Genomic DNA, 17,147 nt, shown 5'->3' on the forward strand with positions numbered 1-17,147 from the left:
AAATGCAATTTGTGATCCCTGACTGGACTCTACTAAAAATACTTTATAAAAACATTTTTTTGCACCATTGAGGAAGATTTGAATATAGACCACTTAGTAGCTGAAGTCAGAACCTTGCTCTTTGGGTGGCCGGGGGTACCCTTGATTTCAGAAGGCCATGCTAAGCAGTTTCAGGGTGAAGTGTGTCATGTGGTCTGGAGTCACTGCCAAGTTCAGCAGAAAGAAAGATACAGATACATGTTTGCCACACGGCAAAAGTTAACAGCTGCTGAATCTAGGTGGGTAGCCTGTGTTATATACTGTGTTATTTTTTTACTTTCCTACAGTATTTGAAAGTTTTCACAAGAGAAGTTTTAAAAGTGAGTCTGACCAGGGATGTCAGCTGGTCAAGTTGAGTATCTGTCAGAAAGAAACGAGACAAATACCACAATTTCACTCATATGTGGAATTTAAGAAACAGAACAGGGACGCCTGGGTGGCTCAGTCGGTTACACGTCTGACTCTTGATCTTGGCTCAGGTCACGATCTCACGGTTCGTGGGTTCGAGCCCCACATCGGGCTCTGTGCTGACAGCGCGGAGCCTGCTTGGGCTTCTCTCTCCCTCTCTCTCTCTGCCCCTCCCCTGCTCATGCTCTCTCTCTCACTCTCTCAAAATAAAAAGGAGGAAACAAAAAGAACGAACGGAAAAGAGACAAAGACCTCTTAAATACAGAACACACTGGTGGTCACCAGAAGGGAGGCAGGAGGGGCGGGGATGAAGAGCACACTTGTCGTGACGAGCACGGAGCGCGCAGAGAACCGCTGAATCGCCACGCCCACACCCGAAACTACTAGAACGCCGTGTGCCAACTCTGCTTCAGCGTGAAGCGGGTTTTCAAAAGTGAGGTTCTTCAAAGCACCCCCCGCCCCTCCCCGCAAAGAGCGGGTCTGACCTGGGCTGTCCGTCTGTCGGCTGGCAAAGCTGAGTATCTCCCGGCAGAAGTGCTTCCGTTCGTCCTCAGTCAGGTGGTGATCGCTGGCCAAAAGGCTACTGGTCTGAAGGTAGCTGGAGGAGAGTCAAGGATCTGAGAAGAGGCCCCACTCCCCCAGCGGCACCGGCACCAGGGGCTCCCGGTCCCCAGGGCCTCCGCGTGCAGCCCGGCGCGGAGTCTCCTCGGGGCCTATGTTATCTGGAGCTCCGGGACAGACGTGAGATGTGCCGACTAGGCCCCTAACTCACAGGCGGCCCGGTCCGTGAGCACGAGGCGGGCTTCTCCTCTCTTCGCCGTTGGGTGTCTGCCAAACGCTCACCGTGGGCCCCGCTGCTCGTACGGACAGAAAGCAAGTCTCCTATTTCGCGGGGAATATTAAACCCAAAGGATACTTTTCGGTCTGTCCAAGGTGTTTCTGACACTCGGCGAGTTGCTTCCTCGTGTGAGTGATGGGCAGCGCCCAGCCCTCAGCCAGGTAGTTCTTCAGTGCTCCCTGAAGGTAGACTTCCGCCTTCTGTGGAGACTTTTTCCTCCTTGCAAACCAACACACAGAAGCTTTCGTCATGGTTCGTGACAATCCCGCCCTGCCCGCCGCCCTCTGCACCGACCCTGTGCCATCTAAGTCCCTCTCTGGCACTCCCCACGGGAGCAGGACGCGTGGGAAGGCCAAGGGCAAGGCGAGGTGAAGGACTCATCCACGGGGACGCGGCTGGTTGGCCGGGAAGCGCTGACGCCCGCGTCCACCCGTGTCGGTGCCACAGCACCTGCTAAAGACGGGCACACGCAGAAGCGGTCCGTACAGCCCGACTGAGAGGGAGCTCTGATAGGCTCTGAAACTCGGGCGAACGGCCCTCGCCAGGCCTCAGAGATTTACAGAGAACCCGGAAGAATTTAAATAGCAACACACATCGCCCAAGGGGATCTTCCAGTCCCAGTTTAAACCTTCAAGATGTTTAGAGTAAAACAGGGCACAACTGAGGAGAGCTTGCCAAAGCCTCGGTGACGACACGGACCCCCCGTCCTTCCCTGGAGGGTCCGGGCTCTCCTGAGCTCGCTAGACAAAGGCCAGCGCCGAACAAGCACTCGTCTGCTCTAGGCACCCTTGGGAGACCTTCCAGTGTTGACTAGCCTACTCTTGAAGAAGTAAGGTTCTCAAATTCTCAAATCACATAAATTTGCAAGCTATCAAACGATGCACGTTGGTATTCCTACGTCCCCGTGTTTCAAAGGGGTCAGAACCTTTAATACTTCTTCAGTTACTATCTCTAGCCAAAGATTCTCATGTTCTAGAGCAGGCCAGTCTACAGGCCAGTGCCCAGCCCCCGGACACGGAGGCCAGCGGCCCCCCAGCGAGCCTGCGGCAAGCGGGGGCTGGGAGCCGAGTCTCTGGGCGGACCAGCGCCAGCCCGCTGGAGCTCCCGGCCTCGCCAGAGCCAGTGTCCAGGGCGGGCTCAGCTCACAGCATCCGAGGGGGCAGCCTCTTCGCTCCAACGACTAAAAACTCACTCCTCAGATTTACTAGATGGAGGCTCAGGAGTGCCACGCTCTAGCCCTGTCCTCAGGTGTGTGACTGGCTAGCGGCTACGAGCACATGTGGAAAACTAGGAAGTTCCCTCAGACGATTTACGAAGCCCTCTGCGGCCACTTTAATCAGTGAAAGTAAGTTATCTTTTCTGGTTTCGGCTAATAAAATTACTTTATTAATGACAGATTTCAAGATAGCGTCTCAAACACACATTTAAGCAAACGTAACCATCTTTTCCCTTAGGATTTACATCCCTCTCCAGGGCTCAAATAGCAAGCACACCGCTAGCTCCTCGAAGGGCCGATTTCATCAGCCATGTGAGAAATTCGCGGAGTCTTTTCGACTCCAAAGCTGGCGCTAGTCTGCACCAGGCACACCGCCCCTCAACCCGCCACGAGCACCCCACTCTCCTGGACGCTGACATCACTGACCTCGAGGCTTTCCATCTTCCCAGAAGACAACTGATGTAACTAGGGAAAATGCTATATAACAAAATACTTACGAATCGGTATCCCAGTTTATGCCACTGGATATAGATTTGTAACTATTTCCTCATAATTCTTTCATTAAGTAAAATTATTACATACCATAGATATTATGCATACCACCTGCGTATATAGTTACATTACACTAATTTAATTAAAGAAACACAAAGATCACAGAGAGGTCACAAAGAAACACAGATATTAAGAGTAACAGGCTGAGAAATCTCTCCATTTGGTTTTTAGAAGACATAGAAAACAACACCTGATAATGATTGGTTGACATATTCTACATTTTTCATTCTACACATTTATGTACACTTCGTATTAACCCCATACCTGACATTCTTAGTACATGTGTGAAATGTCTGAAACTCAAAGAAAATTTCAAATTCAATTACATGTAAAACTCTGCCAGGTCCTTCCCAACAAACTTAGCAGACCGGAGCCTTCCGATGCTCGTGTGCATTTCGATGGCCGCGTGGGACAGATCCTGCGGGAAAGCGGAAATCCGCATGAGCCCGTAGTTGATCACTAGGCAACCCCCCACGTATCTACCCAGCACTGAAGCAAAAGACTTCGTTGTTAACAACATCATTGTTTACTTTACATCTATTTTCGTGCTGAGTTTTTATGTAATGTGTGATTTATGCAAAGTCATTAACTTGTACATAAATTATGAAGCCTAATGATAAAAGAAATAGGAACTCAGCAGGCATAGAATATTTAACTTCTCAAAGTACTTTCCATATAGGGTAACATTTTTAGGATTTTTCTCACTCTCTGGACAATAGGGACAAAAACGCTCTATCAAACGCTCCCAGGTTACCTGCAAGTCAGGAGTCCGGCTGGCCCACCGAGCTCCTACCTACACTGCGCTTCCTACGGTCTCTCCAAATCGAAATCTTTTAAAAATGAAGCACAATAGATTTGTTCAAGTCTACCGTATTTTCTGGTATGCACAAAACCATTCATTAGCCTTTCTTACAATTTCTATTGTATTGAACGCGCAGTATCATTCTGAACAAGACTATAAACATCCAAAGATGCTTTTATGCCTAATTATGGCACCATGGATACCAACGCACATTTAACGAACAGCAACTATCCTGGGTGTCACCCGTAGCTCCCTAGGGCACCCACCAAGAAGTGGAAAAGGCCCACAAGGAGGAGGTCCTGAACACTATCCCATTCTCAGCCCCAAGGTCAACAGAGCCTTCTGGAGACAGCCTTGGGCCGTGGGTAGACAGGTATCATTTGTAATACTTACTAAGTAGTGTTTTTCAAAAGCTTCTACTGACGATAATGCTTCTTTGAGCTTCTTATAAGGACTCTGAGCTGTGTTGGCTTAAAAAGAAATAAGAGTCCTTATTTACCCTCAGTCCTTTTTCATCCTTATTCATCCATACCTGTGTGTAAGAATTCTCAGTGATTCTGAGCCCGGCAGTCCTAACTAACCAACCCGCATTGTCCTGAGCTCTCAAGGCCTCCCGCCCAGTCTGCGCCCGGCCACCCTGACCCCAGCAGGCCATCCTCTGCACACACGGGGTGACCGTCAGTCACTTACGCAGAAGCCACTTGCATTTCTACACACATCCTCGGACCCGTCACGAGTCTATAGTCACCCTCAAGTGCCACGGGGAGAGGCACTCACCTGCACCTGCTGCCTGTGGACCCACAAACAGCCGTGCCCCCCAGAACTCCATCCCCACTTCCGTGCTTGTCCAAGCAATACAGTCACGAAATAGTCTGCAACCCTTCATGTGGTGTTTCATTCTTGACTGAGACCAGAGTTTCTAATTCCATCACTTCCACAACGATCGGAAGTGGTCTCACCCAAGCGGTCACCATGGAATGTGAACACCGCACGGCCCGCCGGATACTTTCGGTCTGCCCGCGGACCAGACCTCAGCAAGGCTTTGGCTAAATCGCACTCTTACGTCTCAGTTCACACCTCCAAGAATCGGGAAGGCTCCTTTCAAAGGGCTTTATGACCTAGGAGTAGTTTACTGAGTAAAAGGATTTCTCTGGCCATACTGTTAGGAAACTAGGTCCCCTGTTAATTCGGAGGGAGACTGGTGCATTTTGACTCCACACAGGCTGTAAAAAGTCATGATCCGCTCATTCAAGCCTATGAGAAACTCAGAAACGTTTTTTAAGATCCTTCCAATTTCTTACGCTATCTCTAACATTTCTTGACACCATTCAACGGTAAAATACTCTGTGTATTAACCTGGTCAGCTAACAAGGAGCACAATTTCCCAAATGGGAGCAATTACACTGTTAGAATATGAATTAAACGTGGCAAGACGCAAGCAACGTCTTCGTCACTGTCCACTGTGCCAGTGCACAGACACACGTCCAAAAGTACCTGTTTCGGGTCGCTCAGCTCCCAAACCTGCCAGAAGATCAACTATCCTGTTGAGGTCCTCTGAGTTAGGTCCTTTTTCCGACACAAGTCCGCACAGATAGCCCAAGGACTTTAGCTGTTGAGATAAACCCACCATTCTCAGTTATTTACAGAAGTGATCAGCAGAGAACTTATGAATTTGAATATACAAATTAAAATCCAACTAAATCCTAGAAGAAATTTAGCCTCCCTATCCAAATAATTCTTATCTGCATATAAAAACGTATCTTACTGGGACCATCTCGGATTCACACCCGTGTGCAAGAATTCCGAGTGATTCCGAGGCTGGCAGTTCTGAGCTTACGCCACTAACCAACCCACACCGTCCTGAGCCTCCCAAGGCCTCCCGCCCAGTCTGCGCCCGGCCACCCTGACGCCAGCAGGCCATCCTCTGCACACACGGGGTGACCGTCAGTCACTTAAGCAGAAGCCACTTGCATTTCTACACACTTCCGGCTTCACCCTTCTTCGTACCCCCTCCCCCAGTTCCTGGCGCGGAACATCTTCAGCAGTCAGGGAGCCATCTGGTGCATCCCTGCTACCAGACACGCCCTGAAGTAACCAGAACGGCCCGTGCAGTGACCCAGTGGACGCTTCTCCAAACGGCTTCCTCCGCCCGTCCGCCCCAGGCGCACAGCCCACGAACAACGCCCACATCTGCATCTGGCACGGTTACCTTCTCGGTGGCATAGCTCCATAAGCCCACGGTGTGGGCAATGTTCGAGTCTATCTGTGCCCGGTCACAGCAACCTTCTATCCTCTGCAGCACCTCCAGACAGCTCAGGAACACCCAGCAGTCCAGAGCGCCAGGCGGGACAGAGACCTGGAGGGTGTAAGTGTGGCCGTGAGGACAGCGCCCAGGGAAGGCACCGGAACCCCCACGTCCTAGTGCGCCCCTTCAAGCAGCGGCCCAAATAACGGGCCGCCATCTGCAAAACTATCAGGGGAGAGAAGGGACGGAACAATAATCCCATCGGCTCGCTTATGGAGAGGGGAGGGGTGATCTACGTCCAAACACGGTATTTGGTTTTACATTTCCAACGACGGGAGAGACCGGGCAGGGATAGAACATTCAATAATATATTCTGGAAAGATCATTAAGGAAAGAAGCCCACAAAAAGGGTGACTGTCAGCACTCACTCTAAGTCTGAAGAGGCCACATGACAAAGGGCAGAGGCCAGGACCTCCGATGAGCACCGGGTCCCATTTCAGAAAGATCACGCTCCATACGTGAGATGCGAACATCAGGTAGCTGTCAGGTGACACTCGGGAATTATACAACGTGGTAATCTTCTCAGGTGTCATTATGTTTGTTAAAAAGAACTCTTGCTGCCTCGAGATACACAGTGAACGACTACCCACAATTAAAACATGATGTCTAAGATCTGCCTAAAAATAATGCAGGGGAAAGCGGGCAGGGGCACGGATGAAACAAGAGAACGGTCGTCTGCTGCGGCTGGGGACGGGTCACCCAGAAGTCCATCACATTATCCTCTCGACTGTTGTGTGTATTTGAGCCTCTCCGTTAAAGGACCAGTAAGATAAATATTCCATTACCACATACGCAAAAAACCATCAACTGCACAGAACCAATTCTGAGAGGCACTTTTTCCCACACTTAAGCACCTCTGAAACAGGAATGTGTCTCCCATCAATGGCATCTTAACACATAAAGTTGACAGGACCGACCGTTTTCTTGGCGGCACTAATGAATGTCATGAGCGATCTGACATCTGGTATCCCAGTTTGCTGAGATATGTTAATATGAACCATTCAAAAATGGGAACGTCAGAGGTAATTCTACACCAGGTGACGAGGGAAGCTGCTAACGCTGACAAAAAGCCTCTTTCAACACACCCTGAGCACAAATAAAAGGACCTGGAACCAACTAGAAGGAACCAGGGTGCCGTTTCATGGTCCCGTAAAAGCCAAATTGCCCCGTCTCTGCAAAATGAGATGAACCATTTAGCTGTCTGAGGTGAAAACCTGGCACAACGGACCACACGCGGGGACGCGCAGAAGACCTGTCAGCAGGACACAGCCCGGGAGCCTGATGGGCCACGTCCCTCCCTCCCCAGTCAAAGCGGGGTGGGCTCTCAGTCAGCTGACTCGGCCCGGCGGGCCCTCCTGCGAACTAGGTGCCACACGTCCTGGGTACTGTCACCTTCCAAGACCCTGCGACCACGGGCAGCCATTCTGTGGAAACTTCTGCTGAACGCCACCTCTCCTCGGGCGTTCTCTCTCCTCGCTGGTTACTTGCCCACGAGAATAAAGGGCACGTATCAAGGCTGCGCACTGTGCTTCTGATTCGGACGAACCCAGAGAGGGAAAGGGAAACCCCGGTCGTCACAGCAGGCAGCTGCCGCAGGGAAGAGCACAGGGAGAGCCCTGGGAGGGGAGCACCTGAAGGGACCATGGCGGGGAGCACTGAGAGGGGCTGCTAAAGAGGGCAGTGACAGGGCCGTGTGGGTGGAGCACCAGGAGGGGCCATACGGTGAGCACCGGGAGGGGCTGCAGGGAGGAGCACTCGGGGGGACCATGGCAGGGACCACAGTGAGGGGTGCAGGGGGCAGCTCTGAGAGAGAACACGTGGGCAGGGGAGCACCGAGAAGAGCTGCAGGGGAGCAGGGGGAGCACTAGGAGGGGCCATGGGGCAATGGACACCGAGAAGGGCCAGGTGTGGGCTGGCAGGTTTCCGGGATCGGAGCACCTGCTGGGAGGGGCGAAAGTGGCCAAGAACCTGAGAGTGAGGCACCCAGAGGGCACCCGTGCGCACGCGCAGACCCTAAAGAGGCACACGCCGCGATGCGAAGGTTTTAGTTCGTGGAAAGGCCGTGGAATGGGTACGTTCCTGGCATCTTTCTTTTCCGCAAGGAGCAAGCACCGCCCTCTGGGAAGCAGCGTGTAAGAGAAAGCAGCAGGGCCGGTGAGCGGCAGCTTTTCTGGGGGCAAACAGAGCAGCACTCGTGGCCGCCACCGGCCGCTGCTGGAGCTTCGACTTGCACCGCAGCGGAGGCCAGAGCCAGCAGAGCGACCCAGCCGGCAGATGCCGCACGGGAACCAAGGGGAGGCGCTCTACTGCCCGGACCCGGCGCTTGTTCCGGGGCCGGAACGGGTGCCCCCCAGCCGGCCCCTCCCCTGGCTCCCGCAGGTCCGCTCGGTAACCTCAGCGCTCTCACTGGCTCCCTTCGCAGAGGTGACCGCAGCTCCTGGCACTTCCCGGCACGCGCCCTCTTCCGTGGAAGCTCCTCCTGGGGGACACGTGCGCGTTAATCGGCACGGCCCGCGGCACCTCACAGCACCCCCTGATCTCGGGCTTCGAGGCGCACCGGCCTCTCGCCCTGCTACTTACGTGTGTCCGTCCTTCTTGGCTCCCAAGCAAATCCCAACTAAACACCCCAAAGGGACCCCCAGAGGGACCAGCGACCCTCTGCACGCTTCTCAACACATCTCCGGGCCTGACAGAGCTGGGCTCCGGCAGCCAGGACTTCAGAAGTGGCTCATCTAAGACTTCCAGAAACACTCGTGAAACAAACTTCGCTTAAAGTATAATCGTAGCCATACTTTCCTCATTGCTTTAAAAAACTAAGTTACAGACACATACGGGGAGATGTGTGAAGGGTACAAATCCTAAATTTAGAGCTCCGTGAAGTTGTACAAATATAAGCAGCACTCAAATCGAGAACTGACCACTTGCGTTTCCTTACAAGGTCCCCTCGAGGCCCTCTTCCCGGTCAACACCCACCCCAAGAGCAACCCCTTTCCGTCCTCTGTCGCCACCGGTGACTTCTGCCTGATTGCTGCCCTTCCCATGAGCGGAATCACGTGGAACGGACGGAACAGTGCAATCCCACCTTGCCAGGCTTGTCAGAGGCCCGTTCCTACCGCTGGGCCGTGCGCCTTCCTACGGATCCGCCACAACGTATGCGTCCATCCACCTGTCCACAGGCCTTTGGGTGGTTTCCGGGGTTTGGCTACTACGGGTAAAACTCTTGGTAGTGCTGCCCGCCTCTCTAGGGGAGCAGCCTTCTCAGACGCGGGAGACCCCCAACCCCCGGAACCAGTCCACACGGGAGGAGAAGGCGGGCAGCATTGGGTGCCCCTCTCCTGCAGGGATCCCTGCGGCATCAGGGCAAGGAGGAGAGATCAACACTGGGTCTCTCGGGATGCCTCACGGCCCACGGGAGCCACGGTCTCTGGTAACAGCTGCAGGGTACGGCAAGGGGCGGTTACAAGAGCCGCCATCGAGGGGGGCTGAGAACACGGGCTCCCCACCAGACGTCTGTCATCTCCCAGTCCAGGCGACTGGTGACCCGGTCCTAAGCCAGGCTGTCTGGAACACAACTGCACCAGCTCCATCCGTCTCCAGGGAACCCAAGCCAGGACGTCAGCCAAGGTCAGACCCTCCTGCTAGTTCACAAGCTCCTACTGTCTTTCGGCGGGACTCATTTTTCTTGGCACGTACCTAGGAATCTGGGATTGCTGAGTCCACGGACAGGCGCGGGTTGCAGCTTGAGCAGACAGTGACAAAAAGTTTTCCAAAGCGGCTGGACACATTCGCACTTGTATCAGCACGTGCGAGTTCCGATTTTTGTCTGGTGTCGTCAGTCTTTTCTAAACGTTCTTTCCGTCCACTGTGGTACAGCTTGAGAATTGTTCCAAAGTCCCACAAACTCTGGGAAAGAGGGCTTGTTTGCAGCCACGGCAACAAGTCTCCACGAGACCCAGTTGTAAACCCATCAAACAACCCCGCTCGCCTCCGCAGGCCGGTCTGGGTGTGGCGGCCCCTGTGGGACACACGTGTGTCAACACTCGAGTGTGCCACGGGACTCACCCAGAAACCCACAGCCCCCCAACCCCACGCCGCCCAAACCCAGCAAAGATGAGCCTCTCCTCTGCTGAAGGCGAGCCTGCCACAGCTCTTTGTGTCACTTGGAACCGGGCGGTGGGCTCAGCAGCTCTTGACAAGGATGGAACAAGAAGGATGCTGACCACCTGTCCACAGACTTCTGGGCCTTCTGGAGAACCTCTTTTGTAAACGACAGACTTTTAAAACTGATTTCTTAATACAGGTGTCACCCACTATCCGCAGGCACAGCGTTCCCATGAACCTTCGGCAAGTCCTAAACGGCATAAAGTGAACACGCAGTTACCCCTGATTTACGTGGAACAGTTTTTGAGCGTTTCCAGACCCCAGAACCACCTCTTAGGCTCTTCTGCTCCCCGGGACCCGTTTCGCTAATGTGCACAAAATCGGTCGCGACCAAGCCCGGCGCTCAGGGACACGGCTCAGAGCTGCGGCGGCTGGAGGCTGCGGAGCTGCATGCAGGTCCCGGGGCCGCGCAGGTGCACGCCGCCTCGGCTACGGCCCCTGCAGAACAGACTGGACGCTTCTCACGTTTTCTTCCCTAAAAGCAGGAAGCCTCTCCGAGACTTCTCCTGGTCGGTGAGAACAGGTACCAAGACAAGCCCTTTGTAAAGCAAACTTGGGAAAATTGGGGATACCTGTGTTTCTTCTTTAGTTTCCTAAAGCCCCCCCCTTTCCTCGTACCGCTGTTATTACTAACCCAAGAGCTGTTTTACCATTTTCTAAGCCTCAAGTTAAAGGCATTCTTTTTATTCTTGTTAAACTTACATTTTTTCTAAGACCAAACACTAAAAACATAGCATCCTAAGCACCCCAGCGTGCCCACCCCCTGCTGGAGAATCACACCCGCAGTGTCCCCCCCCCTCCCCACCGCCAGCCCCGCCGGTTGCCATCCCCTTTGCAAACCCATCCCTGGTTAGACGCTTCACAACAGACTGCTTTTGCTTAATTTGAACGTCGTACACACGGATTTAAAACGTGCATATTCCTCCGCGTGTGACTTGTTTTGCTCCCGTGTCCAAGCCCATCTGTTTTCGCTGCTGTCTGCTAGTCCACTGCCCAAACAGACCACGGCTGTGTCCCTTGTACGTGACGGACATCCGGGTGACTTCGTTTCCGGCAATTCCGAATCCTGCTGCCACGAGCATTTCGGCGCTCATCTCCTGGGGCACGCACGTCCGTGCGTCCGTACGTCCGTGTGTGTGCAGACGCCGGGGGCGGCCGGCTGGGTCCCGGGGTGCGTGTGTGTTTCGCCCCGGCAGGCACTGCCGCACAGCACAGCTCTCCCTGGGGAGGCGCCGGGTCCCACCCGGCCACGTGTGGGCATCTCTCTTGCCACCAGTCTGCTTTCACTGCGATGGAGGAGATGAGGTACCTCTCCGAATGCTTTTCGGCCCTTTGGGTATCTTCTGCGGCCTGTTTTTCTACTGATCTGTCAGTCTTTTTTCGCTGACTTGCAGGGGCTCTGCATCCGGGCCAGAGCCGGTCCTGACCGCCTAACCCGCGGGGTTCAACTCCGCGGCCTCTTCACTCGCTCGATGCTGGGCGCTCACACGCACGTAGGAGAGAAGTTGTGATCTCCGTGCAGTCCGGCCTGTCACTCTTCTGCAGTCCTGGGTAAGAAATACCTGCCGGCCTCCAGGCCATGGAGACGTTCTCCCATGCTATCTTCCAGAAGCTCCCTTGTTTCACCTTTCGTGCTTAGACCAAAACTCCACCTGGGATTACTTGTGTGCGGTAGGAGATCAAGATTTATCTCCACATGTATTTAGTAGACACACAGAATAACTTTTCTTGAATCCATTTATTTAAAATATACCCCAGGGGCGCCTGGGTGGCTCAGTCGGTTAAGCGTCTGGCTTCGGCTCAGATCGTGATCTCACGGTTCTTGAGTTGAGCCCCACGCAGGGCTCCACACTGACAGCTCAGAGCCTGGAGCCTGCTTCGGATTCTGTGTCTCCCTCTCCCTCTGCCCCTCCTCCACTCACACAGTCTCTCTCTCTCTCTCTCTCTCTCTCTCTCTCTCAAAAATAAACATAAATAAACAAATAAAATGTGCCCTGATGGGATCACCTGGGTGGCTCAGTCAGTTAAACGATTCTTGATTTCGGCTCAGGTCATGATCTCACGGTTCGTGGGTTGGAGCCCCGTGTTGGGCTCTGCGCTAAGAACACGGAGCCTGCTTGAGATTCTCTCTCTCTGCCTCTTCTCTGCTCATGTGCTCGCTCGCTCTCTCTCTCCAAATAAACTCAAAAAAAATTTTTTTTTAAATGTGCCCCGAGTGCCCTAGTTCCGAACCCTGTCCTCCCCACCGGATTACGCCCTCAGTCCCTGGCTCTCCTCCCCACTCCATCTAATCGCTGGCCTCCCTCTGCCCTCTGCCCCACCGGGTCCCTCACCTTCCATGGCTCCGCAGCGACTTCTTACTGGACTCTGGAACAAAGCCCAGGCTTCAGGATGACATACAAATACTTCCATAGTCTCCTCAAAACCCAGCTTCCAGTACCTCTGCAGCCTTCCCGACAAGGCCTGCCTCATCCCTTAAGTTCCAGCAAGACTGAGCTCCTTTCGAGTTCCTTCAGTAAAACTTTCTCTGCCTCACACGTGCTCGTATCTGCCGCCACAGGCCACATCCGCCTGGCAAATTCTCACTCGGTCTACTCCTTCTATTGAAAGCAGGCTCCCAGGGATGGGGTTTGGTCTATCTTGCTCTCTGCTGAAAATGCAGTGCCCAGAACAACGCTTGTCCGGCACAGCCCGGGTGCTCAAGGAGTGCCTGCTGAATGGAAGAGTCTTTTTCAACCCAGCTCGTACAAGGCCACCTCTAGAAATCTTCCCTAGCACACAGCAGGCGCCAGTTGGGTTTGCCGAACTGAACTGAAGCAGCCGTGCAGAGCTGCGGCCTCTGCGGCCTTGACACTCCTCCCGCCCCGACCGCCTGGCGACACCGATCTCTGATGCTCTGCTCACCTGGCTGGCTCAGTGCCCTCGGGCGCGGGTCTCCCAAGTTCTTCCTCATCTGCGTGCCCTACCCCCCATCCCGTGTTTATCCCAGTGCCCCGCAGCCATCGACTGATTCCCGAAGGACTCTCGGCAGCCCCTCTTCTCTTTTCCCGAGAGCCACCAACCCTCACTGGTTCTTCCTCGGCAACACCTCTGGCATTTACCTGTCCTCCCGTCCGCTCCTGCTGCTCGGCCAGCTCAGGTCCACGTGGCTCACGGTCACCCAACAACTCCACGTGTCCACGGAGGGGCCCCGCGGAGCGCCTGGAGCAGCACACACTCAACGACCCGGAGCTACACCCCTCAGCCCCACCTCTGCTTCTGCCCTCTGCTGAGCCCGAACCTCGGGGTGCCAATCCTAGGGGCCAGCCTGGAAGGCACGCCTTTCCTGTTCCATCCAGTTTAATGTGGAAGCTTCTAGCACACGTGGCCCCTGCTCACAAACCGGCAGACTGGCCATGACTGGCCTCTTGCGCATGGCTCCGGCCAGTCTCCAGACCAGGTCACTCTTCTGGGATCCCGAGCCTTCCTGGCCTACCCTGTGAACATAATCAGAACCGAACCCAACAAAAGACAAATCGGTACTGAGGGGGACACGTTTTTATTTACTTTATTATTATTTTTTAATGCATAACTTTTCTTTTAACGTTTATTTTTTGAAAGAGAGAGAGAGACAGAGAGAAAAAGCGTGAGCAGGGGAGGGCAGAGAGAGAGGAAGACACAGAATCCAAAGCAGGCTCCAGGCTCCGAGCTGTCAGCATGGAGCCCTGCGTAGGGCTTGAACCCACGTACCCTGAGATCCCGACTTGAGCCAAAATCAGACGCTTCACCGACTGAGCCATCCAGGCGCCCCACGGAGGACACGTTTTTAAAAAACTCATTTGGGCAGTCATTGTAACAAATGTATAATGGCCTTCTAGAAAATATCTTCCTTATGTTCTCACTTATAATTTGGTAAACACTAAAATATCTGCACGTTATTACTTTTTTTCTTACCAAAAATGCAGGGAAATAGGAACTGCTCTGTTAACTGAAAAATGGGAGGATCTTTCTGGAAGGCAGTTCTACAATGCACACTAAAAGCTTTAAAAACACGTGTCCTTGAAAGGGCAAGTCTACTTGCCTGAATACATCACGTAAAGACAAATGGATGAGAATACACACTGACACAAATTGCAAATAATTCTGAGCAATACAAATGTTCAAAACAGGACTGATTAAACAACTCCGTTCCTCTGTAGACAGAAAGGCCGTAGACCGGAAAGGAAACCTCCTGCCGTCAGGACACGCAGTGACGTTTTCTTCTGTATGCTTATCTTTACCTTCCAAATTTATATAGAGAACATATTCAACTTTTGGTAAACGGAGAGAAAATCTTTTTCAATGTTGTACCAAAAAAAGAGAAACCCTGTGAAAGCGTCATCTGAACTCGCGCAGCACTGGCATACTTTAGGGATGTTCCCTCTCGATCCCTCAGAGCTCACAGGGCAGGCCCAATCCCCAGCTGTACACATTTTGAACGAGAGCTGGCCCAGGCTCTTCACCGGCACCCGTGATGTGGGACGCCAGGTCCCATGACAGAGGTGGGGGCTTGCTCCCACGGCATCTGGCCACCGCATGGCCTCGGACTCTCAAAGGAGATACTTTACATCAATGGCTAAAATCAACCAGGCAGTTGTTACGAGGACATGTTTTACAAATCACAAAGGCAAACATACTAGCGTCTTCTGCTAAAGAAATGTCGTAGTTGGAAATGCACAAACAGGCTGTAACACTTAGGCTTAACAGACTTCACAAAAGCGGCCTAACCCCAAAAGAGCCACGCACGGGCCCAGCCTGCAAGCTGGCCGGGTCCCCGGCCTCTCCGTCCGCACACGGCACCATCGCAAGCCCCCTCGGCTGGGGTCAGAGCCACAGCTCCGCACTGGCCACTGACACGGATGCGAGAAACACCCCACCAAAAAGCTATCCCAGACACCAGGAACTGAGTCTATTTTTTAGAGTAGAATTAAATGTACAGAAAACGTAAATAATTTGGGGTCTTTGGGATTTTGAAAGTTTCTACAAAAACTTAAAAGAAACCCTAAGAGTAAACTTTTCTAGGTAACTGCCAACGGAAAAACTGTTACTCGGGACCTAACAGTGTTCTCCCTCACCCAAAACCAACCTACAGAGAGAGGCTGAGATGACAAGTTGTGTCCGAAGGGTTGACACACACAGGCGCTGCGGCTCTGCTCCCTGGATGCGTGTCACCTCTTGGGTCCTCACCACCCGAATGGCAGCTACGGGTCTGCCTCCATCTCACAGATGGAAAAGGGGAGCTCGGAGGGGTAAGTGAGTCAAGGTCCCCGGCGGGGAGGGGTAGGTGGGGTCCAAGCACAGACAGTCTGGCTCCAGAGCCCCCCCTCCCAGCCTATGCTAGACTGTCTTCCCCAAAGCCGCCCCTCACAAGGACACCCGATGACGAGATTATGGCCAAATTGCTGGGACAGGACAGGGGACAAAGGGAAGCTCCCAGTGGACAGCTACAAGCAGACGGCTGACCACACGTGAGAGCAGGTGCTGCGTGAGGACGGCGCAGGCTCAGCGTGGGACGAGCGGAGTCGACAAAGGAGGTCGGCAGCTCTGGACCCCGCGCGGTTTAACCGGCAGGCCACACTTCCAGGGCCCAGCTACTGTCCGTGGCCCTCGTGTGGCGGGGACGCCGAGGGATGGCCCGGCACGCGGAGAAGAGGGAACAAGAAGGCGGGTCGCTAGCATGGAGAAAGGGAAAGCGGACAGTGGGGTGTGTGTCCCCACCCCGAATCCAGCTCTGGTCCACGCAGAGCAAGCAGGACACGGCAGAACCGGAGAGGTGCCAAGTGCAATCAACGTGACTGAAAGCGGGGGGCGGCCTCCCCCGGAGGAACGGTCGATGACGATGACCACTTTACTCAGGAAAGAAGGGAGCGGAAACATTACCACAAGGGATGTGAAGTGCACAACACGACACCAAGCATGTGCCAAGCCCTCGGGGCACCTGCACGGGGAGGACGAGAGCCTGCAGAACCCTTCCGGCTGACTTGCCGACCCCGAGCCAGGAGTGGCTCCCAACAGAGCCCAAGCCACCCGCTGCTCACGTGCCTCTTTCCAGCCGCAAGGGTGTCCCATTTCCGCGTACTCCTGCCACGGCCAGAAGTATCACAGCGCTCGGGAGACGAGCTGGGGTGGGCGGCAGGGCCACGGAAGAGCGGGCCACCATGCACGTCCCCGTGTAGCCCACTGGCCCCGTCTGGTGCGTCGGGACAAGAAGGGATCCGTGGTGGGACCAGGACACCTGGGAGCCGACATCTGAGGAAACGGTCCCCCCATGCCTACCCTGTGCTGGTGTCCCCGGGCAGGCCTCCCAGATCCGGGGAGCTGTACTTAACGCTTCTGCAGGCTCCCCCGCCCTCCAGCTTCCAGAAGGTGTAAGGACGGGGCCGCAGGGGACGGGCTCCCTCCCTGCAGGGCCAGCAGCCCTCACCACTCTCCCAGTGTCTCCTCTCCCCCCAGACTGGCTGCCGTGCCGGGACCAATTTCCTAAGGCGAGAGAAAGCCTCTCGGACAGATTCTTAAATCCTTCGGTTTGTGACAGGAGGGAGACCAGCACTAGAGATTGGCTGCACCACCCTCCGCGGTTTCCCACCCGCGCCCTGGGCCGTAGACAGTGCTTCCTAATAACCCTCCTGGGGTCATCGCTTTGAAGGTACTGAACGTGAACTGCGTGGCCTCTCCCACACACCCTGCTTTCCTCCCATCCGCTAAAGGTGACAAAATCTCGGAATCAGGTGAAGTATCTAGGCACGCGAACACAGACAGCCCTGTCCAATTAATGAACGGTTACCTCATGGCCCCCTGGTCTATACGG

The 17,147-nt window shown here is 54.0% G+C and overlaps 1 protein-coding gene across 5 annotated transcripts in view; it reads right to left on the reverse strand.

The window, feature by feature from the left end:
* TRAPPC10 (trafficking protein particle complex subunit 10) overlaps positions 1 to 17,147 on the reverse strand; it is an 87,095-nt gene that overhangs the window by 24,569 nt on the left and 45,379 nt on the right. For all 5 annotated transcript variants that reach the window (XM_045501211.1, XM_045501210.1, XM_045501207.1 and 2 more), the window contains 6 exons: positions 6,065 to 6,211; positions 5,350 to 5,464; positions 4,249 to 4,325; positions 3,380 to 3,471; positions 1,364 to 1,504; positions 933 to 1,045 (listed from right to left, as the gene is read on the reverse strand). In XM_045501211.1, coding sequence (XP_045357167.1) covers positions 933 to 1,045; positions 1,364 to 1,504; positions 3,380 to 3,471; positions 4,249 to 4,325; positions 5,350 to 5,464; positions 6,065 to 6,211 — 685 coding nt within the window. The remainder of the gene's footprint in view (positions 1 to 932; positions 1,046 to 1,363; positions 1,505 to 3,379; positions 3,472 to 4,248; positions 4,326 to 5,349; positions 5,465 to 6,064; positions 6,212 to 17,147) is intronic.

The sequence above is a fragment of the Leopardus geoffroyi genome, chromosome C2 (genome assembly GCF_018350155.1).
Source record: "Leopardus geoffroyi isolate Oge1 chromosome C2, O.geoffroyi_Oge1_pat1.0, whole genome shotgun sequence".
In the NCBI taxonomy this organism is placed as follows: Eukaryota; Metazoa; Chordata; class Mammalia; order Carnivora; family Felidae; genus Leopardus; species Leopardus geoffroyi.